The sequence below is a fragment of the Phoxinus phoxinus genome, assembly GCF_949152265.1.
Source record: "Phoxinus phoxinus genome assembly, chromosome: 16".
NCBI lineage: Eukaryota > Metazoa > Chordata > Actinopteri > Cypriniformes > Leuciscidae > Phoxinus > Phoxinus phoxinus.
The window spans coordinates 17,543,762-17,567,919 of NC_136891.1; the positions used below are offsets into that span (position 1 = coordinate 17,543,762).

Below are 24,158 nucleotides of genomic sequence, written 5' to 3' on the forward strand. Positions count from 1 at the left end.
CTTATTTTAGTTGTGTAGATATAAAGTATTTTGTTTCCAAAATGGGTGTTAATGGTTTAAATAAATGTATTACAAATTAGATGAAAATTGTAATGCACTTTGGATGGTTAATAAAATGATATCAGTGACATCTGGTAAAACTTAGAATGAATTTACATTACTCAGTGTTTATAATAAAATCAAATAAAAAGTGTTAACAAAAGCTGGATTTGGATGTGAGCGGAGGATATTTGATTGTAGTTGATATTATGAGTCCTATAAGATGAAACATGGATATAAAACTGTCGTCACAAGATAATTGCTGTTGCTGTTAGTTACGAGTCTGGAAGTTCTACTAGATTACATATGGCTCACATGCAATAATTCCAAAAGAATTATTTCATTTGCATTTGATACAACAAACCATTCAAAACACCTAGGTAAAAAAAAAGCTAACTGTTTAATGGTGAGCTGATAAACCACTAAACAAATCTACTGTATACAATCATTTCTTAGTGCAGATATTTAGAAACATTTTTTCCTAGATTGACTTGATTAACACCAGGATTTTCTAGAGCCTTTTTAACGTTAAATGGTAAGTAAATAAATAAATAAATAGAAAAAAAATGCTGTAATGGAAGATCACAATTACAGACACAAAGCAAATACAATTCAATACTAACATGGTGTTGTTAATGCAATGTGTTGATGGGACGCTGGTAGACAGAAAGATGTTTTGTACTGGACTGTATGTACAGTTGTGTGGTTCACTGCACATTCACACTGTTGTCATCAGAAGTTTCTGGTTGTCGCAATATTTCTATACCGGCCAGTCACAAACTAAAACGGGGGAAGATGCCCCCCCTTAACAACATTAGGCATCAACTTTGAAACTGTCAAATATTTAGATATAAGTTTAACGTGCAGGATTATAATGCATCAGTCTTATTAAGTGAAATAAATGGAAACGTTGTAAAATTATTAAAACTCGAAGAGTTCGGTAAGATTGCCCCATCCTGGGGAACTATGAATGTATAAATGATATCAACCTTATTATTTATGTCATTTTAAAATTCATAATTATAAAATATTAAATCAACAATTCTATTTAAAATTGAGCATTATTATTTTTTCGAATAATTGAATAATTTATGACAAACAATTTATGGCAGAATCCCAAAGGTAAATTTATTCCATGATTTATATACAATCTTATGAATATTTACATATTTAATTGACCGTATTTTAATTGAAGATATGTCATAATAGCAACATTCAAATGTAATAATTTCACTCATTTAGGCTATGGGTTTTATTGAAAAGCTTCTGACATGTACAAAGTAATTCATGGAATTATTAAATAAAAACCCCATGAATTACAATAAGTATTTACAATAAGTATAAATAAATAAATAAAATAACGATAGTGACAACATTCCACTCGGGGTGAATTCAGGGGGGCATCTTACCCCAGAGGTCGAATTTGAACTCTAACCCAATGGTTTTCAACACTGTTCCTTACCTTACTAATATGTACAATTTCCTAAATTGAAAATTAGTGTGACGTTATTGTTGTGGATCTCATTCAGGATATTTAAACATCATTTTGATGCTTTTAAAACATTCAAAATCACCAATACATAGAATATATGACACTTAAAGAATACACGGCTAATGTAAATGTAAGGGCGATAGCCTGTTACATCCAGCTGTTTTCTGTTCTCACCAAAGATAGCTCTTTATCATCCCAAATTAAAAACAATCACTTTGTTGCATACAATCATAAAAGCATATAATATAGTGGGGTGGGGTGAAGGTAACCCGTTTTTCAAGTTTTTACCTGCAACACACCACTTCACAGCATCACACATGATTCTATTATAATCTAGCAGTCGCTTACACACGTAAACTTAAACACCCTGAACACTCCAGACAAACAGTATGTGGTGTAGTCGCAAAACGACGGTGACCAGGAGGAGACATGGTTCACTTAGGTTTGTCCTGGCCTTGAAATATTGATTTGTGGGAACCTTTATGTTGATCCACAACATCTTAACATGAGTTGATTCCCTGAATGTGACATACATATTCATTTTATTTGTGCTCTTATGCTCTTATTCCAAAAGCGTCATTGTTATAAAAACGCCCTTGTATGCAATTGTATTGAAATCAGTTGTTAATTTTAACCTTTAACAATAGAGTACTAGTTACATGGTTCCCTGTATAGTTTACAACTTTAGCAGAGAAAGATTTTTTTATTTTCTTTGAGAAACTAGCCTATATATCCATACATATAACCAATTGAATCAATGTTGAAATTTGTGTCAATACCACAGTTTTATAAAGTCTGTGGTTTACCTATGGAAATGGGTTACTTTTAAATTGTTGTTGCGGGTTGATTTTTATTTTATTTTATTTTATTATTCAACTTTCAAAAAATGGATCTCAACATCGTGGCTACTACAAAAGTGAACCAAATTCTATCCCCTCCCAGTCACTGTACTAAACATTTATGATTACTTTTAACAATATTTTTGATACTATTAACAATATTTTAACCTGCTATATCTGGGAATTCAACAGTAGCCATATTCTCAGAAGCAGCAATGTTCAATGAATAGCATTATAGCACGAAAGCATTATATCTAAAACAACTGGTAAATCTTTTTTCTTTTTTTCTGGCAAAGCAAGCTAATGTCTATGCCCGTGTTGAAGGCAAGCACTAGGTATTGTGTATTCACCCTTTTTGTCATGCTGTAGATTTGGAGCAGCCAAGTGCATTACATGATTGACAGTGAATTGGATTGGAAAGTGTATTGAATGCTACAATGGTTTTTAAAACAGATGGCAACCCAACACCCACACATTAACTCAATCATGAATGACAACATGGCAACAGACAGTCGCTCAAGCAAGCCACTGATTACAATTGTTGAAAAGAACAAGGTTTACAACCTACTTTAGCTTGTGAAGTGTGTCCGCAGTCTTAGAGAAAGCATATGACGCATATTTGCACCACAGGTAGTCTTACAATACTTTTACAAATACGCCACAAATATTGCAGTCTCCACAGAAATGTGCAGTTGTTTACTATGATTAAACTACATATCGCCCTCCCTCGGGCCCTTTGGGACCTCGCTTTGCACTTGCATTGGCATTACTAGACGTGGGGCTGGTAAACTCCTTGGAAGCAGATTTGGTTTTTCCCCTGGGAGGAGGTGCCATAGGGGGGATCTTTAGGATTCCTCCAGGCTCAACAATAGTGTTGATCACTAAGGTAAGACAAAACACAAATGTATATAGGGAAAGCCCCAGAATGTGTAGTATACAAGGTCAAAGTTAAAGATCTAATGCTAATGAACTCACCCTCAAGTTGTCTCTGGACTCTTCGCAGTTCTTGGAGAATAGATGAGATTTCCTGATTGCAAAGCAAGGAAAAAAGATTACAAAATCTCTAAAATGAAAGTCTGGTCTTTGAAATTGCCTTTAATCAGGACAGAATTTACCTTATTAGATGTCTTAAGGATGGGAACCTCATTTTCAGCATTGATTTTTGCCTCTATTTCCTCCCAGACGTCAGTCTTGTTATGAAACAGAACTCTAAAAGAAACACAATATTTGTGAGGCAATACAGACAAAACACCTAAGCACTTAGACTTAAAAAGCACAAAATGCATTTTGATGTTCTTTAATTAAAACAATTATCTACTGTACTGTATATAGTGACCTCCTAAGGTTGACAAAGTCAATCTTTAGCAGATACATAAAGTCTAAATATTGAGGACTACACATATTTTCTAGGATGAGAATCTCCATTCCCTTAATACCCCCTGTTATGGAGCTAGCAAGTGGTTTATGGTTATGATGTACCTACAGCCTATTTGACTTTTAATTGGAATCATACTTCATTTTCTCTGCTAGTTGCTCCGTGTTCTCTCTGATAGCCTGGGAGAGCTGGGAGACTGGATTCAGCATTAGATTGTCCAGAATTACCTGTGATTAAATTAAGAGTCAAAGGTTACAATTAAAAATGATGTAATTGAAGTTTATCTATACCGTATCTGAGAGACACTGCCATTGGCTATTATAACACCCTAAGCAAATGACTAATGGATCAGTTTATTAGTGTAATGAGCAAAGGATTTGACCAAATTTGACCTCTTCACGGTTCCAGGGACGCCGTCTGGAACTGTCATGGTCGTTCATATTTGAGTCCTGGTCTATTGGACTAGTTGAGCCTGGAGGAACCTTTTGATAGTTCAGACTTGCCTCGGGTATATGCTGTACCAGCTGTAGATTAATCAGGGATGGGAAAGCACTAGTAAGAACACTTGGACATGACAATGGCAGGTAAAATTTGATGTTAACAGACAAACATCTCTGAGCTCAGATTACAATGGAGGCTTCAGAGATACAACTCTGGGAAGATCTGTATGATCATGCTAATTCAGTTGTGAATAGCAAAGGGTTCTATGTTCACAGACAATCTCCTTAAAGTGAACATAACCTGTTTTGTGAACATACAGCCTTAAGAGTGAGTTTGGAAGTGAAGTTCCATGCATTAGGGATGCATTAGGGAATAAATCAATTAGAGCAGAAGTTTCAACAACAGGTTCCAAAGGTGGACATCAGACAGCTGTTAGTACATTGATTTTGGACAACACTTGGTGATAATGAGTGATGAACTCAGCACCTGAGGTAACAGGAACCTCTGTAATGATGCAAATGGTCTCTGCACAAAAGAGAAAATATACAACAAAACGTATGCAAGATTACAAAAATAACCTTATACTTTAGTCTTAATCCTCTTTGGGGACACAATATAATTATCAGGAGGTGTACCATGCTACTTCACCATGACTTCTTGGTTACCGAACATGCTTGGTTACCTTTGACTTTAGTATTTTATATACTATGTTTTCTCCTCATTGTGCTAATGAGGATATTGCAAACATTTGCAGCATGTTCTGCTTCATACTGAAAAGGTAGTGGAATGGGCCAGTGTATATGATGGGATGCCATTTAACCAAGCAAACTAACTTTAGGCCTACCTCCTCTCTGGTCGAGATAGTGGATGCAGGGGTATTTGGCATGGAGCCTGGGGAAGTGGTAGCTCCTAAGCCCGAGGATGTCTGGGAGTCACCATCCCCTGCTACATCATGGATTTCACGTGCAAGAATGGCAAGATCTTTGGCCAGGTCTTGACTCAGCCTAAAGGATACAAGTATACATTTTTTAATATAAATTTAAAAAAATCATAAATATGCATGCATGCACACACTACCCAATGCATTACCATATTACACCACACTACCCAATCCATTACCATATTACACCACAACAACAACAAAACAAAATCAAAATAACCTGGCAATCTCTGCACTATGAGTAGACCAATTCTGGAAGTGTTCATTCTGAGTTTCGTCCTCTTCCGTTTCCAAAGAGACAGATTTCAGCCTCATTTGAACAGTCTTCTGTGGTGTCTGTGTCTGAGTTGAAGCTGAGGCATGGGAGCGCTTTTGCTTAGAGTTGAATTTGGTCTCAAACTCCTCCTCTGAGGTAGAGGAATAGTCTGAATCCTTTTGTCTACGGTGGGAACCTCAAGTTTAAAAAGAAAATAGGGAAGTGAACATTTCTAATTAAAGTATCATGTTTATAATTTGAAACCTCAAAGTCACAATATTGTCAGTAATAATTACAAATTATTGAAAATGTTGAAAAATTGTATGGCACTCCAGTGGTCTTGTCTAGAGGAAAGATCTAAGAGTATTAAACTGACAGATACTCACCAGCTATGCTACTGTGTTTAACTTGGTTAGAGCGGGTACGAGTGGAGGAGTGTTTCCCTACTGATGCAGTGCCTTTGCCGGAAGCCTGCCTCACCTCACTTGAAGCTCCTTTCCTCGCACTGCTACTCGCCTCTGAAGGATGGTTAGAAATCCCATGCTTGCTTGAGGTGGATTCATTGTCACTTGGAACAGTAAAGGATCTAGTTCGTTTACGAGGCATAGCAAGAATGTCCAGCCTTGAGAGTTTCTTGCTTTCAGCAGGAGTCTTACTGTGGTCGGAGCTCTGAGATGCACGGTCCGTCTCTGCACCCTCATTGTCTGAGGTCTCACCTAGTCGAGCTCGGCGGAGCATCGAGGCACGGGTTGGTCTTGGGGCTGAAAGGCTATTGGATCGGGTCAGCACCTGAGGGCTTCCTTTGGTCACCTTACTTGGGTCCTCCTTCTGCATGGGTGCAGTGAGTTTTTTGCGGCTGTTGGGCCGTGAACTTGACTCATGGTCAGAAGCAGCAGCTTCTTGCCACAGTTGTTGACCATGCTGATTATCCGAAAGGTCTAAAGAACCACGGTTACCAGCACTGCGACGAAGCTGGAGACGACGACTCATTTCAGCTTTACTAGTATTATCTGTAGAGGCATGATTTCTGCGTTTTTCTGATAGCCGTTCACGTGCTGTAGGTTGCCGTGCTTTGTCTTTTGCAGTTAAACCGGAAGATGATTTCTCCTTACGCTGGTCACTTGCAGATGTACGCTTCTTAGGTGCAGTGACAGGAACATTTTTACTGCTGACCATGCTTACAGTACTGGCAGTATCAACATCTGAATCACCAGACAGGGAGTCCTCTTGTGCAGGAGAGCTTCCTGTTTTTGAGTGTTGACTAGATCCAGGCAACTTCTCTTCTGGTGATGCCAATGATTTATCTGCTTCCTTAGGAAAGGAAAATGTATCTTGTACAGTTTCCTCTCTATCCAAGCTTCTCAAAGCAGGATGACTAGAGATATGTGGTAGTTTCTTGACTTGAATATTGTCACTTGGCCTATCTTTGGTAAAACTCTCTTGTCGAACAAATGAGGTTGAGGTCTCTTTGGTGGGCACCACATCCCTGTTATGTGCCTGAAGGTTCGGGGCTGACGAGTTGGGCTTCACTGGACGCCTAGACTCATGGCCACTCAAATGTCGTATCAAGACAGTGGTTGGAGGTATCTTGGGAGAGCAGTCTCTCTCTGGCTGCGAAAGAATTGGACTTTTGGATGCATCTGACTTGGATGAACCATCTTCAGAACCAATATAAAATGAGGTGGGTTTGGGAGTGGGTGGTGGCATCTCTCTTAACCCTCTAGAATGGTTTACATTTTCAGAAGGTGAGGGTATTGAAGTTCCTCTCTTTTCTTGGCTCCTTCCACTCCTATCAAGGATGGAGCTGTCATCTGAACGGCTGGTGTCACTCAGACTGTCTGGGTCCACATCGTCTTGGACACGTAGCCTCTGATTGCAGTCCTGCTGCTGTGGTGCTCTAGAACCTTTCTCTGGTGGTTCATGGTCCATGTCAGTTTCATGCCGGATCAAGATACTAGGGGCTGTGTTCTCCAGTTTTTCTCCTGGTGGAACCTGAGGAAGTAGTCGTCTGGTCCTGAAACCTTGACTGCCGTCTGATTCCGAGATATCCAAGCTTTGACTAATCATTAATGTCACTCTATCATCTTCAAAATCAAAAGAGTGAAAATAGTTATTATTTTGTTGGCTATTCATAATGAAATCAAAATTTGTATTACCAACTAGTTCAAACATCATTGTGATTTTCAATGAAAATACCTCTGTCTGCAGGCCCATTTTTGGGTGGAATTCCCATAGATCCTTGTGTAGCCACAGGATCACTATAAGCGTCTGCTAGGCTGGCCCAGCGTGAGACCCATTTAGCCTCTCCTAAACCAGGATGTGCCTATATCACGAAGGGCAACAACTATCAATCATAATTGCATTAATTGTTCACTATTCACTGACACCGTTAGGGTGACATTTAGTATTGAAGGAGAGCACAGAGCAGTACATAATTGAAATACCTGCAGTGATTTGACTTGGTCTCCACCATGGCCCTGTGATGATGTCGACATTATATCAGCTGCCATACCGTGGCTATGACTAAAGAATAGTTGCTCATCTTTACCATCATCAATCACAGGCCTATAAACTCCAAGAGTCTGACCACTGTATTCTGGTGCATCTAAAACACCAAACACCTGTGAAATGAGAACAAATGTGATTTACTATGTTTCTCAAACACTACTCAAACATTTTCAGACCACATTGGTCAAACAGGCGGTGCACCCCAAATTCACACTAGAAGTTGAAACAGATATTTATATTTCGGAAAAACTCAAACATTGGACTCCATACAATGCCTCGAAAGTGCCAAAGAGCCACAATTTTCCACTCTTACAATTTACCACTCTTCCAACTTACCAATCACCTAATAATAGTATCTGTACAGTACACTGGGATAAGAGAATTTTACACCAATTGTAATATAGTATCTACATATCTCTTTATCAAGAAAAAAAAAAGTATTTGTCACCTGGTCAATCATACTTCTAGCTTCCTCCACTTCCTTATCTTGTGACTCTGTCTCAATTGTGTAGGTACCAGCATCACTCAGACTGTCCTCCTCTTCAGTTCGTGTCACCCTTGAGCCCTTAGTTTCAACACCACTAGCTAATAGTGGTGAAAACGGGGGCACAGATGACCCAGTTGAGCAGACTGGGGAGGCACTAGAAACTGGACCCCTTCCAGGGGTTTGCGAAGGGACGGAGATGGGGGAGGATATTGGGAGAAGAGACTGGGATAATCCAGGTAGTTGAGAGGGAGAAGATGGGTATGACAGAGATGAGGGTCCAGAGGGCTCTGCTGGGGAGGGTAAAAGAGTGTGTGATGGGGACATCATCACAGGTGGGGCAGACAAGGGAGGTAGGGAAGTTTTTCCTGTATCCTTCAAGAACTCTGCAGTAAATTCCTGAGCAAGATTGGACTTCTTGCCCACACTTCCAAAAGGCTTAATGGTGATAGCTGGTGAAGAGCGAGAAGAGGTCCCTAATAAAGATGTGCTGGTCCCATTGTCTTCTGTCTTCTCTCTCTTCAGTGAGCTTGATCGCTGTGAACCTCCATGGCTTGAACCTTTCAGTGGAACAGTGATTTGCTGTGTTGGAGGAACATGCCCATGCACAGAGGCTGGCCTTTCCCCATGAGCCTGACCTTTGCGCCTCTCCAGTTTGGCCTTCAATGCAGAGTAGGAGTCAGCATGCGCAGAGTTGTGAGTAAAGGACTGTGACCGCTTCTTTCTGGGATTATCATCAAAGAACTCAATAATGAAGGCCTGCTGGGTGTGAGGCTCAGGGGGAATGGGCTTAACCTCTGTCTGGTGAGGGGAGTAGGCTTCTTGTACAGGATGAGCCTCACTTTCATCAAGATCGCCTTGATGGGGTTTGTTTGGTGAGACTGACTGAGGATGATGAGTTTTTTGCGTTGAGACAGACGGCTGGGACAGAACTGATTCTGATGGTTCAGATGTCTTTGATTGAGCTGATTGGTGTGACTGTACTGATGATTGTGATTGCGTGGAATGATGTGACTTGCTGCGTTTTCCATTCAGTACAGGGTCTTCTGAATCACTCTGGGTTCCATCATCATGATGGTGTCCTATTAGGATTGCAAATATAGTGTATATTATGGCTGTCAATCTAATTCTAAAAAAAATATGTAATAAAAATGCATGCAGTTAATCATTCCTTGTGGCCTGTATGTCAATTCTATAATAATTATTTTTTACTAGAATCGTGACAATCAAAGCTTGAAGTTTGTTTTTACGAAGACTACAGCCAGCTTGCCTCATCTACACCTACTAAGAGCAGGCACAGCCGCAGAAAGAGTAACAAGGTATTCACATAGGACACATGTATATATATATTTTAGAACATTTTTTAGGAAGTACAAGATGTCTCTTACCTTTGAGTGTCCGAATATGCATTGCTAAGTCACTCTTAGTGCTGTACACATCCTCACAGGGTGGCCGCCTGCACATCATGCTGACATCACTCTGCACAAGCCAATCTGCCACCTTGCTCTCAGCGGACAGAACCTCTGTGGGTGTGGCTGCTAGAGAATTACTGGGCTGTAGCTGCTTGCTACGCTGACGAGAGGAAAACTTGGTCACGTGATCCTTGATTTTAATCTTGCCTGGCATGCAGTCATCAAACTCGATAGTAAAAGAAGCATGACTTTGGACAACTGGAGGTGTAGAAATCAGAGAAACATTTGTGTCTTTGGTTGGGATGTCAATCAAATCTGTCGTTGGGGACTTGGGTTGCATATGGAACTCCTTTGTTGGAATTTCAAAGTAGCTGGGCTCTCGATGGTACAGGTAGGTTGACTTGGCCTGGCCGTCACGGATCTCTTGAACAGAGACGTTAAATTCATCCTCAGCTATCTCCTTTGTGATCTCTGTCAACAGACACCCACACCAAACTATGAATATGGTAATAAGAAAAATGTTCATATTAAAAACTCATGAAAGTGGCTGTAAGGGAGGACAAGTGCTTACCTGAATGATTATCTCCTGACCTTTGTACTTCATTGTGTGCTCCCTTGTTCCCAGAGTCCTCCTCACCCCACCATGATGGCTGTCCATACAATGGTGTTGGCCGGGGTACAGGGGACTCTGAAGAGGAACACATGTAAACACAGAAAGAGAAAGAGAGAAGATGAGTTATTTTTACGAGATGATTAGTTATTGATATTGTTACGTCCCAGGGTGTTCTAATATCATTTGTTGTGAGAAAATGCTTGCGTTCCCTGTATTGTGCTCTGTTTCTCTCTCTCACACTCTCACTCAGGTTAATTACCATCAGCTGCAACTCATTGTGCATGCCTGAGACTGAGCAGAGGAGTATATCACAGAAGACAATGCTGTAGAACACTCTCCTCGGCCTTACCCCTTATTTACACTGCATACGTGTGCGGCGCATCACGGCTCCGACATGGTTTTATTCCGTCCTCCACGCGGTGACAACTCACACCAGGAGCATTCTCAGCAAAGCGACTGGATGCGCGAGACCACGTGATTTGCCTGTCCGACGTGCTTTTTATTGATTTTTGGGTTTACCTTACAGTCAATGGTTTCTACCAAGGATATATTGGTGTGCAATACAATTTGTCTGCAAAGGGTGTTTATTTTGAAATTGACAGGGTTTTTAACTTTTATTTTGTATTTCCGGTACAAAGTTTTTTTGTGTCAAGTCACCTTTATTTATATAGTGCTCTTTTGAATACAGATTGTTTCAAGCGGCATTCTTTACAGAGATAATGCAACAAATTTTTTTTCTGCTGTACAGCAGATCTTGAAGAAAATAGTGTCATAGTCCAGCTTAAGTAAATTCAGTAATGGTTAATTTTTGTTATAAAAAAGTTATATAAAAGTGTCCTATTCATTTAGTTTATATATAATTATATAGGCAGATCAGATGATAAAAAATACAATTTCCAGTATACAGGACGTTAAGTAGGCTTTTAAGTGTCTATATTACCCAATAATATAATTGTTAACCACTTACACATGGTTAACAAAACATAATACAACATATGAAATATTGCCCATTAGTATTATTCTTTGCATACTCACTATACTATGCATTTATTTCAAAAGTTTTCATTATTATTATTATTTCAATATTTTATCTAAAAACTCAAACAACCCTCATGTTGATTTTTCTATTTGTTTCTTTGTATTATTTGTAATAAAAATAGATATTATTTTTATATATTTTTATATATTTTTATATTATATATTATATTTTTAAAAGTGTCAGACTTTTAGACACTATATTGATTTAATGAGCTTTTCAGCACTCTACGGGTTGAGCGGTCCATGAGCCATGTGGTGCCGACAGATGCTCATGGATGTATGTGTCAATGCAGTGCCAGCAAGCTGGACTAAGGCATAAGGATTATCTTTCGTATCTGTCACCTGACCAAAAGCTCGACTAGGAGGGGTTTACAAACAAACCAGGCCACTGTATACTGCAGTTTTACAGATAAACAGAGATTAACAAATGCTGTAGATAAGAGACAGAATCTTGTTGTTAGATACCCTCTGTACTACATGTTGCAAAATTGTTAAGTCTTTTTATCCTGACTTTGGTCATTCTTCATAACTCTCACCTGTGAGACTCTTGCGATCAGAACGCTCTAATTTGGTCCTTTCTTCCTGCAGGTTCTGTTGCTTCCCCTCTGCAGATTTTATGTCCATCTGCAGCTGACTGGTGTACTTCTCATGCTGACACAGCAGGGGGCAGTCCACCAAAATATTAAATGTATAAAACATACATAATTATTTTTTATATGCTTCAGACAGAACATAAAAAGACACACTCACAAACAGGTAGAACCATACCTTGAGGGCCTCTTCAGGGACTTTATGTTGACTCTTCTCGAGAATATACACATGTGAATGTGCTCTTCATGTTAAGTCAGTACATTACAACTTAGATGTATACAAATATTCTGAATACCTGTATCTTAAGCAGACAGGAATTTAAATCATGCTTACACAGTGTCTCCAAAAGATTGTACAGAGAATGCTCAAGAAATTAGACAACAGACAAACAAACTGCCTCAACCACATTTAAGGTTTCATGCTTTGGCATGCATAGAAAAAGCTTATCAGGTAAAGGATATCATATCCAAAACGAACGATGTCCGACAGCTTTAGGGTTATGTATGTTTGGTCTGGAATTCTCAAGTCATTCACAAAGGTCTGAAATGAGAGAAGAAAAACAAATGATGTATATGTGCCAGAGATATTGGATTGCCACAGCGAATGAAGGAAGGTTATTAGGGAAAATGCTTTTGTCGCAGAAAACAATGTAATCTAAAAGGGAAAAAAACATTTATATTTACAGTAATTAATTTAGCAGATTATTTTTTATCTACTTTTGTGTTCCGCAAAAGAAAGAAATGCATAGATTTTCAGAACGATGTGTGAGTGTGAATGCACTATAAAAAGTGAACGTGCAGTTGTTGGTTTAAGGAGGTATTTCTACCTGATTCTACCTACAAAGTCCAATTTTGTGGTTATAACCTATACTGCAATCAGGGTTATGTAACATAAAACAAGGGAATGATGTTTTTAGTGAATGTTACTAAACTTAATTTAGTAACATTGACCCAATATACAATTTCCAATAAAGCTCAGGATGGACACATTCAACATATGCACACCTGCTCCTTGCTAATGGGTGGATTTTGCTTCAGTGAGAAATTGTGATTTAGGGATATTATACACATTAAGTTGCATCAAAGTGAAAATCACAATTGTCAGAGCTTTCTTCACCACAATGGTAACCACAACATCCAATAACAGAAACTCCTCTAAATATCCAACTGAACGTTAAACATTAACATAAACAACCAACATCTTCCCCTTTACTGTAAAACACATCAAATAACACGTAATGCCTAAATTTTCTCTCCTAACGCAGCAAGGCATGCTGGGAACTACAGATCCACTGCCCAAAGCTGTGTTTCTCAAAAGCATCGTGAGCTAAGTTGATCGTAGATTGAATTGATTCATTGGTGGCAAAGGCTGTCATGTGGACACTCAAAGATTAAAGTCTGTCGTACTTTGTGGTTTATTATGTACATATTGTATAATGATAAGCATCACTGTTAATCCAACTAAACTGATTTAAGTTATGTATAAAAATGTCTTCAATTAAATTAGGGTATTGAATTATTTTTTGAGTCTTTATCAAGGTGTTAAAGGTCTTTCATCATATAAAACCAAAAAGATTACATCAAACTTATTAAGTAATTTTGCCTAGCTGGATAAAACTGGATTATTGTAGATGTTACCACGTGGAGTACATTTTATGAGTTGAGCTGACTGGAAAAAAAAAAAATCTGTGTGAGAGAGTGATAAAAGAGTTTTCAAGTGAACTCTCCCTTTAAAGTCCCCGTGAACCAGAAGTTGCAACCGACTTTACTTCATTTCCAAGTGAAACGGAATATTGAACTGGTTTATTTTAGCACACCTCCTCTCCATCCCTCACTCATAGCAGACGAGTGGATTGGAGGGGAGTGAGTGGTTAAAGATATTCAACCCAAGCTGTCAAACTGACGTAATCAGAGAAGGAACGCCATTCCAGAGCGGAAACACCACGGCAAACACATTTTTTTCTGTGTATTAACTTGCACAGATTAATTCATCACAAGATTAGTTATAGTAGTACACCAACATAGTAAATAGTGTCAATTTTGATTTCATGACGATTTTAAGAAAGTTTCCTATCCTAACCATAACACAAGTGTCATTGGGACTGGGTCTGATTCAAGGGTTAATTGATTCTCTCTGTACTGCAGTGACGGCACCAGCAATAACTTTCAGCTTTTAAGTCTACAACAGCACCATAGTGGCAATATGTCTGTTACTTCTGTCCATTTTATTTTTAAAACCAAGGAGAAAAATACAGGTTATCTTTCACAGATAATGTCACAGTAGTCTGTTAAAATGCACTCATGTTTTTATGACAGTAAAAGTCCCTTCACAATCGCCATTGTTGCCTTTTGTTTAAAAGCTTACCCCATTTAAACTTCCAAGATCCTTGACAAGGTGCTCGTCTGTGGCAGGGTTATAGTTGATAACAGCATGCTGTTTATCCACACTCCGAGACTAAAGGTGAAAAAGACATCTACGTTAGCCATCTTGATGATTCTTTACACTTTTTCACTCCACCCAAACAATACTCTCATACATGTTTGAGGCCTCCCACCTAATTGACCTAAAGTACTTTGCAACATCTCAAAATATTATTTTCTCTCATTCATGGAACACAATGATCCTTTTCTCATTTATTATATGATCTAGTAAAGAAATGCATGTTGCAGGTTACATGTTTACTGGTACACGGCAAAAACCTCAGGATTAAATGAACGGCTCAGAGTTGTAGTTAACGACATAACATTTTTTAAATAAATATAATAAATATTTATTTATTTTTGGTACATTTTTTAAGAAGCATCATTTATTTCTAGACTTATTTGTTGGCCAGTTGTGGTCTGTGCAATTCATATTAAAAGTTCTAAACCATCTACAGTATTGTGTTTCACTATAGTAATGATAATATTTTAATATTTAAGTTAATAGGTGTCTCTCACGTTAGAATAGAGTAGAGTAGAGTAGAGTAGAGTAGAGTAGAATAAAATAGAATAGAATAGAATAGAATAGAATAGAATAGAATAGAATAGAATAGAATAGAATAGAATAGAATAGAATGAGGCATTTATATAGCGCTTTCATATACTATGTGCACCCAAAGCCAGGGATCAGGGATTCTCTCCTCAACCACCACCAGTCTGGGCATCAACTTGGGTGAAGCAACGGCAGCCACAGTACAACGACGCCAGTGCGCTCACCACACACCAGCTATAGGTGGAGAGGAAAGAGAGTGATAGAGCCAATTCAGTGGATGGGGATTATTAGGAGGCCATGATTGGCAAGGGTCAATGGGTGGAATGTGGCCAGGACACCGGGGTTACACCCGTACTCTTTACGAGAAGTGTATTTTTAATGACCACAGAGAGTCAGGACCTTGGTGTTAAGTATCATCAGAAGGATGTGCTCTTTGACAGTATAGTGTCCCCTTCACTACACAGGGTGAGCAGTGAGCACCCTCTGCTGGCCTCACTAACACCTCTTCCAGCAGTAACCTGGTTTTCTCAGGAGTCTCCCATCCATTGTCCACAGCAACATTAAAATAGGGTAGATTAGTCTTCAATGAGTAGTCTTCTAGTTTTATATTAGTCTTCCCCCTCCTTGAACTGCCACCTTAACGTGGTGGAGGGGTTTGAATGACCCGAATGACCCTAGGAGCTATGTTGTCCGGGGCTATATGCCCCTGGTAGGGTCTCCCAAGGCAAACAGGTCCTAGGCGACGGGTCAGACTAAGAGTAGTTCAAAAAACCCTCTATGAAGAAAAATAAATCAAGGACCGTGACGTCGCCCGGTATGGCGCAGCCGGGGCCCCACCCTGGAGCCAGGCCCGGGGTTGGGGCTCGTATGTGAGCGCCTGGTGGCCGGGCCTCCCCCCACGGGGTCCGGCCGGGCTCAGCCCGAAGGAGCGACGTGGGGCCGCCTTCCCGTGGGCTCACCACCTGCAGGAGGGGCCGTAAGGGGCCGGTGCATAGAGGATCGGGCGGCAGTCGAAGGCGGGGGCCTCGACAACCCGATCCCTGGACACGGAAACTAGCTCTAGGGACGTGGAACGTCACCTCGCTGGCGGGGAAGGAGCCTGAGATTGTGCGTGAGGTTGAGAGGTTCCAACTAGAGATAGTTGGAATCACCTCTACGCACGGCTTAGGCTCTGGAACCACACTCCTTGAGAGAGGATGGACTCTTCACCACTCTGGAGTTGCCCATGGTGAGAGGCGGCGGGCTGGTGTGGGTTTGCTCATAGCCCCCCAACTCAGCCGCCATGTGTTGGAGTTTACCCCGGTGAACAAAGGGTCGTTTCCCTGCGCCTACGAGTTGGGGATAGGTCTCTCACTGTCGTGTGTGCCTACGGGCCAAACGGCAGTGCAGAGTACCCGGCCTTCTTGGAGTCTCTGGGAGGGGTGCTGGAAAGTGCTCCGACTGGAGACTCCGTCGTTCTACTGGGGGACTTCAACGCCCACGTGGGCAACGACAGTGTTTCCTGGAGGGGCGTGATTGGGATGAACGGCCCCCCTGATCTGAACCCGAGCGGTGTTCAGTTATTGGACTTCTGTGCTAGTTACAGTTTGTCCATAACGAACACCATGTTCAAGCATAAGGGTGTCCATCAGTACACGTGGCACCAGGACACCCTAGGCCGTAGGTCGATGATCGACTTTGTGGTCGTTTCATCTGACCTGCGGCCGTATGTCTTGGACACTCGGGTAAAGAGAGGGGCGGAGCTGTCAACTGATCACCACTTGGTGGTGAGTTGGATCCGATGGCGGAAGAGGAAGCTGGACAGACTCGGCAGACCCAAGCGTACTGTAAGGGTCTGCTGGGAACGTTTGGCCGAGTCTCCTGTCAGAGAGATCTTCAACTCCCACCTCCGGCGGAGCTTCGACCGGATCCCGAGGGAGGCTGGAGATATTGAGTCCGAGTGGACCATGTTCTCCACCTCCATTGTCGAAGCGGCCGCTCGGAGCTGTGGCCGTAAGGTCTCCGGTGCCTGTCGAGGCGGCAATGCTCGAACCCGGTGGTGGACACCGGAAGTAAAGGATGCCGTCAAGCTGAAGAAGGAGTCCTATCGGGCCTGGTTGGCTTGTGGGACTCCTGAGGCAGCTGACGGGTACCGGCAGGCCAAGCGAACTGCAGCCCGGGTGGTTGTGGAGGCAAAAACTCGGGCCTGGGAGGAGTTCGGTGAGGCCATGGAAAAGGACTATCAGCTGGCCTCGAAGAGATTCTGGCAAACCGTCCGGCGACTCAGGAGAGGGAAGCAGTGCCCTACCAACGCTGTTTACAGTGGAGGTGGGCAGCTGTTGACCTCAACTGGGGATGTTGTCGGACGGTGGAAGGAATACTTCGAGGATCTCCTCAATCCCGCCGTCACGTCTTCCATGGAGGAAGCAGAGGCTGAGGTCTCAGAGGTGGACTCGTCCATCACCCAAGCTGAAGTCACGGGGTAGTCAAAAAACTCCTCGGTGGCAAGGCACCGGGGGTGGATGAGATCCGCTCTGAGTACCTCAAGTCTCTGGATGTTGCGGGCTGTCTTGGCTGACACGCCTCTGCAGCATCGCGTGGCAGTCGGGGACAGTGCCTCTGGGATGGCAGACCGGGGTGGTGGTCCCTCTTTTTAAGAAGGGGGACCGGAGGGTGTGTTCCAACTACAGGGGGATCACACTTCTCAGCCTCCCTGGGAAAGTCTATGCCAGGGTACTGGAGAGGAGAATACGGCCGATAGTAGAACCTCGGATTCAGGAGGAACAGTGCGGTTTTCGTCCGGGCCGTGGAACACTGGACCAGCTCTATACCCTCTACAGGGTGCTGGAGGGTTCATGGGAGTTTGCCCAACCAATCCACATGTGCTTTGTGGATTTGGAGAAGGCATTCGACTGTGTCCCTCGTGGCGGCCTGTGGAGGGTGCTCCGGGAGTATGGGGTCCGGGGTCCTTTGCTAAGGGCTGTCCGGTCCCTGTACGACCGAAGCAGGAGCTTGGTTCGCATTGCCGGCAGTAAGTCAGACTTCTTCCCGGTGCATGTTGGACTCCGGCAGGGCTGCCCTTTGTCGCCGGTTCTGTTCATAATTTTTATGGACAGAATTTCTAGGCGCAGCCAGGGGCCGGAGGGTGTCTGGTTTGGGAACAACACGATTTCGTCTCTGCTCTTTGCAGATGATGTTGTCGTGTTTCTCGATTTACCGGTCAATCTACGTTCCTACTCTCACCTATGGTCATGAGCTTTGGGTCATGACCGAAAGGACAAGATCCCGGATACAGGCGCCGAAATGAGCTTTCTCCGCAGGGTGGCTGGGCGATCCCTTAGAGATAGGGTGAGGAGCTCGGTCACTCGGGAGGAGCTCAGAGTAGAGCCGCTGCTCCTCCACATCGAGAGGGGTCAGCTGAGGTGGCTCGGACATCTGTTCCGGATGCCTCCTGGACGCCTTCCCGGGAAGGTGTTCCGGGCACGTCCCACCGGGAGGAGACCCCGGGGAAGACCAAGGACACGCTGGAGAGACTATGTCTCTCGGCTGGCCTGGGAACGCCTCGGTGTCCCCCCGGAAGAGCTAGAGGAAGTGGCTAGGGAAAGGGAAGTCTGGGCATCTCTGCTTAGACTGCTGCCCCCGCGACCCGGCCCCGGATAAGCGGAAGAAGATGGATGGATGGATGGATAGTCTTCAATGTTTTATAATAATAATGTGTTCTATTTTGTGTCCATTTCATTCATTTAACATATTTAATATTTGGGGTATCCAAGTTATTTCACATATTTAAAAAATGTTATTTAAAAAGTAACGCAATGGTTACTTTGCTTGGTAATTAGTTACTTTTGTAATGATGTACTGTAACTGTAACTGACCATTAAGAAATCCTATTATACTATATATGGCTTCAGAAGACTTGCAGTACAATACAAAATATCTGCATGTGTCTCAAGCTCAAATATGTTGTTGCTGTTATAGTAGAAATGTTTCTATGAAAGCTCCTTTCCGTCAAGGAATAAAAAATTAAATAAAAAGGTAATTGCGACTTTTTATCTCACAATTCTCACAATTTTTTTCTCGGAATTGCAAGATATAAATTTGCAATTGTGAGTTTACATCTCACAATTCTGACTTTTTTATCACACAATGGTGTTTATATCTCACGATTCTGACTTTTTTTTCAATTGCGAGTTAAGTCCAATTCTGAGGAAACAAATGTTTTATCTCGCAATTCTGACATTATAACTCGCAATTGTGTTTATATCTTGCAATTCTGAGAAAAAGAAAGAAATGGTAGATTGTTTCTGCCACTGAATCAAAAAATTTTTTAAAGTAATTGCGATTTTTAATCTCACAATTCTGACTTTTTTCTCTCGCAATGATGGCAATGATGGAAAGGAAAGCTTCCATTTCTTCTTTATCTTTCATCCACATGTTTTTTATTTGAATCGACTCTAAATAAGTCTAGCATGTTACATATAACAAAAAGTATGCACATTTGATCTTTTTTGCTTTTTTTGATAATGGTTGACCAAGCAGCACATCCCATATGGGATCCCATTAAACAGATCAAAACTGATATGTTGACTCATTTAATGCACCAATAGTTTGAGCAGTAGATCTTTTCGTATTTGTATTACATGAATATAATTATATAACAACCTATTTAAGACTATTTTTTTCATCTGAGGCATTAAAATATTTAATGCAAAGTCATTTATTATGATATACATTGTTAAAAAACTGAACCTTGTTCTGTCAGGACCACTATTGTCAAATACGATTGACAATTAGCATACAGTTGGAAGAACTCCCTGCAATAACTCCCCTAAGCAATAACTCCCTTAAGGGTAAACAGAACAGAACCAACATGAATGTATTGCAGATATCATTCATTCAATATTTTAAAATACAACATAATTCTAGAATTTATTCTGATTCAAGGGGAATGAGAATGCCAAATCCTGGCTGGATGAGAGGAGGAGCTGGGGATGGAGGGGGGTAATTTGCTCCTGAGAAACACAATAGCTGCTGATAATACTGAAGGAGCTTATATGTATATAGGATAGACATCCTGATGCGAGCTTGACTAACATGACCTGCCAGAACTGACGCTACGCTTAATTTATTCACTTCAGGAAGTGAGCACTGGGTTTCGGCTCACACCAATGGACCATTACTGACACAAGCTCATAAATCTGTTCTCCCAACAACAGTACTTCAACATGACACAACACAAAATACTACAGCTGTAGTGCTAGCTTTGTAGACCATTTCAGCTATTTCTTCAAGAAGATGTTAAAATCACTACAGAGTATAAATGTTCAAATTCAAAATTGAACATGTTATTTTAAATAATTATATGTAGTTATTAAGTACAATCTTCAAATGATTTGAATGTATGAAAACTTAAACATGCTTGTGTTCAGCCATGAACACTAAGCTGTCACTATAACACTAGCTGCCACTATAGCAACAGTTCCTGATGATTCACAAATGTGGGTGAGACACTTTTTACACTTCAGGGAAGGAAGGGCACATGGAAACCCTACCTGCAGCATGAGCTCGCAGTCCTCCCGTCCAACAAAGATCATTTCCCGTGGCAGACGGTGACGAGTACCAGAGCTGCTGACCAGGAACCATGATGTCACACTCATCTTTGTTGCTCAGAGAAACCCCTTTGCATCCTGTAAAAGATTGTTTCTTGAGAAGAAATACAAGTTTTATGTAATATTTAATACTATAAGGAGAAAACTGTTAATTGTACAGTGTGTTACTGTAAAAATACCATGCACTAAATTAAAAACTCACGAGTTAACTCATTTCATTTGCAGGAAATCGACTGCCTTAAATTGACCAATAAATTGACCACCTATTTTTTTACTTAAAGTTTGTTACTGTTAAAATACATTTGGTGGGTGTCTTTTTATTTACAGAAAATCCTGTAGTTTCCACACTGACGCAGTGTTGCAGTGAGAAAATTATGTGAATAAGTGATTGTTGAGCATTATTGATGAACACCTGCTGTTAACAAGCAGAATCACTGAAGCAAAGAGGAACAACAACTACAACTGACTTCCAGCCACACTTATGACCAGTTTGACTTAGGCCACATTTACACATAGCCGGGTATTTAGAGAAACGAATATTTTCCCCCCTCCGTTTTCAATAATAACATTGTGCACACAACCCGCATAAATACGCCGTCGAGCGCCATCATAACTATGCCAAACCTATGGGCGGCAGTGTAGGGAAAAGGATAAAGCCATGCAAGCCAATCAGAATCCTCAGAATCGACAAGAGAGAACCTAAAACCCTGTTTCTCCCAGTTGACACGACAACATATAACCGGCGTTTTCAGAATTCTCCACTTTGGCCGGAGTTTTTAGAAATAATCGTTTTCTGTGATAAAAACGGGGGTTTCGTGTAAATGAGAGGCCAAACCGCAGGGAAATATCTGCGTCTTCCCTTCGTGTAAACAGGGCCTTAATTTCTGTCATAAAGCTGCAGAAGTTCTTATTGGGGTAGAAATCTATTTCACCAGATTATCATTGTTGTTTTTGTATCTTTCTTAACAACAAATTGTACATTTTAGTAATGGTGATCTTTTTCAATAAAACATCAACATCAAACCTCTGTTGATTCTCAAAAATAACTTCTGCTGAGATCTTGAGAGATTCATTGTCTTCTTTTATTTCCAGTTGATTCCAGTTCATTTTCTGTGAGTGGAAACATGATGTTGAACCAACATCACATTGTAACATTGGTTCAATGCTATTACCATTGATTTTTGGATGACTTTTTTTTTTTTTAAATTAACATTAATTGTGGGTGCAAAAGTGATGTTGAGTCAATGCAGATAAAATTGACACATTTACATAACATTGTTTCTATGGTTGCTATCTATATAGGACACTAATCAAACAGACCTGAACCAGCTAATCAATGACTTCAGGATTACTAGAAAGCTACAGACAGGTGAGTTTATCAGGACAGTGGCCCTCCAGGACCAACGTTGACCATCCCTGATATAGCCTCTTGAATCATAGATCTTTTTCAGTTTAAATCTTTATCAAAAATATTACATTACTACCATTGGAAAACTATAACAAGAGATCCAACAACAATCAATAAAAATGAAAATTTTCTACGTAAATCAACAACATACTCAGATATCAAAAATCAACACGTGAATCTCAACAATGGTGGCAAACAAACAACATAAAGTATTCATGCTGCAGTGCATGCTGGGTGTTTTGTACTATACTGGAACCCAGCATGCATTGCGACATGAAACTTTTGATTGTCACCATTGTTGAGATACATGTTCTGATTGTTGATGTCTGTGTATGTCTAATTCATGTGATTTAAGTGTAAGGTGATTTTAATAGCCTTCAAAATGACTGATTGCTGAAATGTTGCTTGATCTTATACTGTAAATTATAGATGCTATATTCAATAAATAAAACATTAGTCAGGGAGAGATTGTTGCTTTATTTAACAGGTGATGAACGGTTGCTGATCCATTAAAAAAAAGAAAATAATTAAAGAATTTTTAAGTGGTATCAAATGAAAGAAGTTCACAGTAATACTATGTTCACATTATTAGTGCATGATTACTATCAGTTAATAAAATTAAATGGCAGATGGTCCATTTAAATTAAGGTGAAGGCTTGACCGAAATACATGCAGAAAATTGCTGCCTACATTCTAAAACATTGTCCCGCATATTAATGGTAAAATACTGGAAACACCTTTGGCTGTAATTTACTGTTAATTGTACAGTTTTTACTGTAGTCTACAGTATGTTACTGTAAAAATACAAATTTAGTTTATTCATTTAATTTCCCAGAAGCGACTGCCTTAAGACTGTAAGATAGTAATTATTTATTCCTCACAATTGTGCAAGATTTCATGTACCTATACCCTAACAAAGAACTAGACATAATGTGTTCTTGTTTTAACTGAAGTTTGGTTTCCTCAAAATGGAAGCTATTTACTGACAGTTTTAATACGTTATTAGATAAGACAGCTGTCTAGACATATTATGTCGAAATAACAGCCTATTTTTGTTTTATTTTTATTTGAAAAGGTAGCTGTTTCATAAAAACAAAATGAGGACATTTAGATGTCTAAACAGCAGATAAAACTGTTTTTTTTTTTTTTTGATATTTTTAAAATGTGCCAAAGACCTGTACTACATAGTAGCCCAAGCTTTGATATTTCAGCAGGCCTGCAGATAATTCATCTTTCATCTGTTCGTCTCAAAGAGACGATGCTATCAATTATTAATATACACACGCAATTTTCATGCTAAAAGTGGACAATACGATTCAGCATGCACGCATAGTTTTTTGTATTTTATGTCACATTTGTATTAAATCGGGCCTGTCTGCTCCATGCGATCATACAGTAAGTGAGTCGAGCAGCAATGGGTTGGTGATGGAGGATCAGCTGCCATCGCAAGAGAGACGCCTTCTGCTGCCTTATTTCTCTATCTCCTCCACAATTACATCAGACATCAATGTGACATTAGTATACGTCAACCAAATCCACGAATTTACAGATATTTAGCCATGCTGATTATGGTAGCTGAATTAAGACATCTCCGATCTGAATGTATTCGCGTAATAGCGTATATCAAACTCTCATGTAGGTAGGCTATACATGAGTCGTTATGAGGTAGCAAAACATGAACCTTTCTGTATTGTGAAATAGATACATCTAGTGCGCATCTGCCCTTTCATCCACAGCCTCCGATGACACTGAATATCCTCCGACCTTACCTACTCGACTCCAGATGCGCTGATCTCTCCCAGATAAACAACCAAACGTCTTCTTCTTGTGATAGGCGCTTCCCCGGCTGCACCGTTATTCTGTGAAATCCAGTTTAAAGGTCGTGGAATCTCATCAGTGCTGTGGTTCCATGTAGACAACACCCTCTCCCGTTAGACACGGATCATGCTGTCATGGCATCTGCGTCCAGCGCCGCCACCGGTGCATGTGTACAGCAGAGACTGCAACACCAGTGCCTGAACAACCGCGCACCCGCGTGGGGGTTCAATATAAATACAAAGCTGGCCGTGCTTGTTGGCAGGTAGCTATTACTGTAAAGAAAATGTGCATTAATTCCAAACACTTTATAGATAACTTCAAATTTGATAAATATTAAACATTT

The 24,158-nt window shown here is 40.6% G+C and overlaps 1 protein-coding gene across 3 annotated transcripts; it reads right to left on the minus strand.

The window, feature by feature from the left end:
• Positions 1–1,144: 1,144 nt before the first annotated feature.
• cep170bb (centrosomal protein 170Bb) lies at positions 1,145–23,954 on the minus strand. 3 transcript variants are annotated; one of them, XM_079584663.1, is made up of 20 exons: positions 23,767–23,954; positions 20,533–20,667; positions 14,393–14,482; positions 12,493–12,568; positions 12,206–12,267; positions 11,974–12,088; positions 10,358–10,474; positions 9,763–10,257; positions 8,339–9,456; positions 7,827–8,003; positions 7,579–7,705; positions 5,769–7,466; positions 5,347–5,578; positions 5,031–5,190; positions 4,673–4,711; positions 4,138–4,269; positions 3,884–3,972; positions 3,486–3,579; positions 3,346–3,397; positions 1,145–3,251 (listed from the first exon to the last, which is right to left on the minus strand). In XM_079584663.1, the coding sequence occupies exons 2-20, from the start codon at positions 20,635–20,637 to the stop codon at positions 3,076–3,078; spliced, it is 5,154 nt and encodes a 1,717-aa protein (XP_079440789.1). In that variant the 5' UTR covers positions 20,638–20,667; positions 23,767–23,954; the 3' UTR covers positions 1,145–3,075. The 3 variants fall into 3 exon arrangements, with proteins under 3 accessions (XP_079440789.1, XP_079440787.1, XP_079440788.1); XM_079584661.1 differs by lacking the exons at positions 4,673–4,711; positions 11,974–12,088; positions 12,206–12,267; ... (2 more) ...; positions 20,533–20,667; positions 23,767–23,954 and having other exon boundaries at positions 10,358–10,676; XM_079584662.1 differs by lacking the exons at positions 4,138–4,269; positions 4,673–4,711; positions 11,974–12,088; ... (3 more) ...; positions 20,533–20,667; positions 23,767–23,954 and having other exon boundaries at positions 10,358–10,676.
• Positions 23,955–24,158: the final 204 nt, after the last annotated feature.

Bases quoted from the DNA above. Each gene is read 5' to 3' on its own strand.
- cep170bb (XM_079584663.1), bottom strand. From the start codon at position 20,637: ATGAGTGTGACATCATGGTTCCTGGTCAGCAGCTCTGGTACTCGTCAC. The intron at 12,569-14,392 runs GTAAGCTTTTAA...CTCTCATTTCAG, and splicing joins ATCTTGGAAGTTTAAATGGG to ACCTTTGTGAATGACTTGAG. The intron at 10,475-11,973 runs GTGAGAGTTATG...GTTCCTCTTCAG, and splicing joins TGATCGCAAGAGTCTCACAG to AGTCCCCTGTACCCCGGCCA.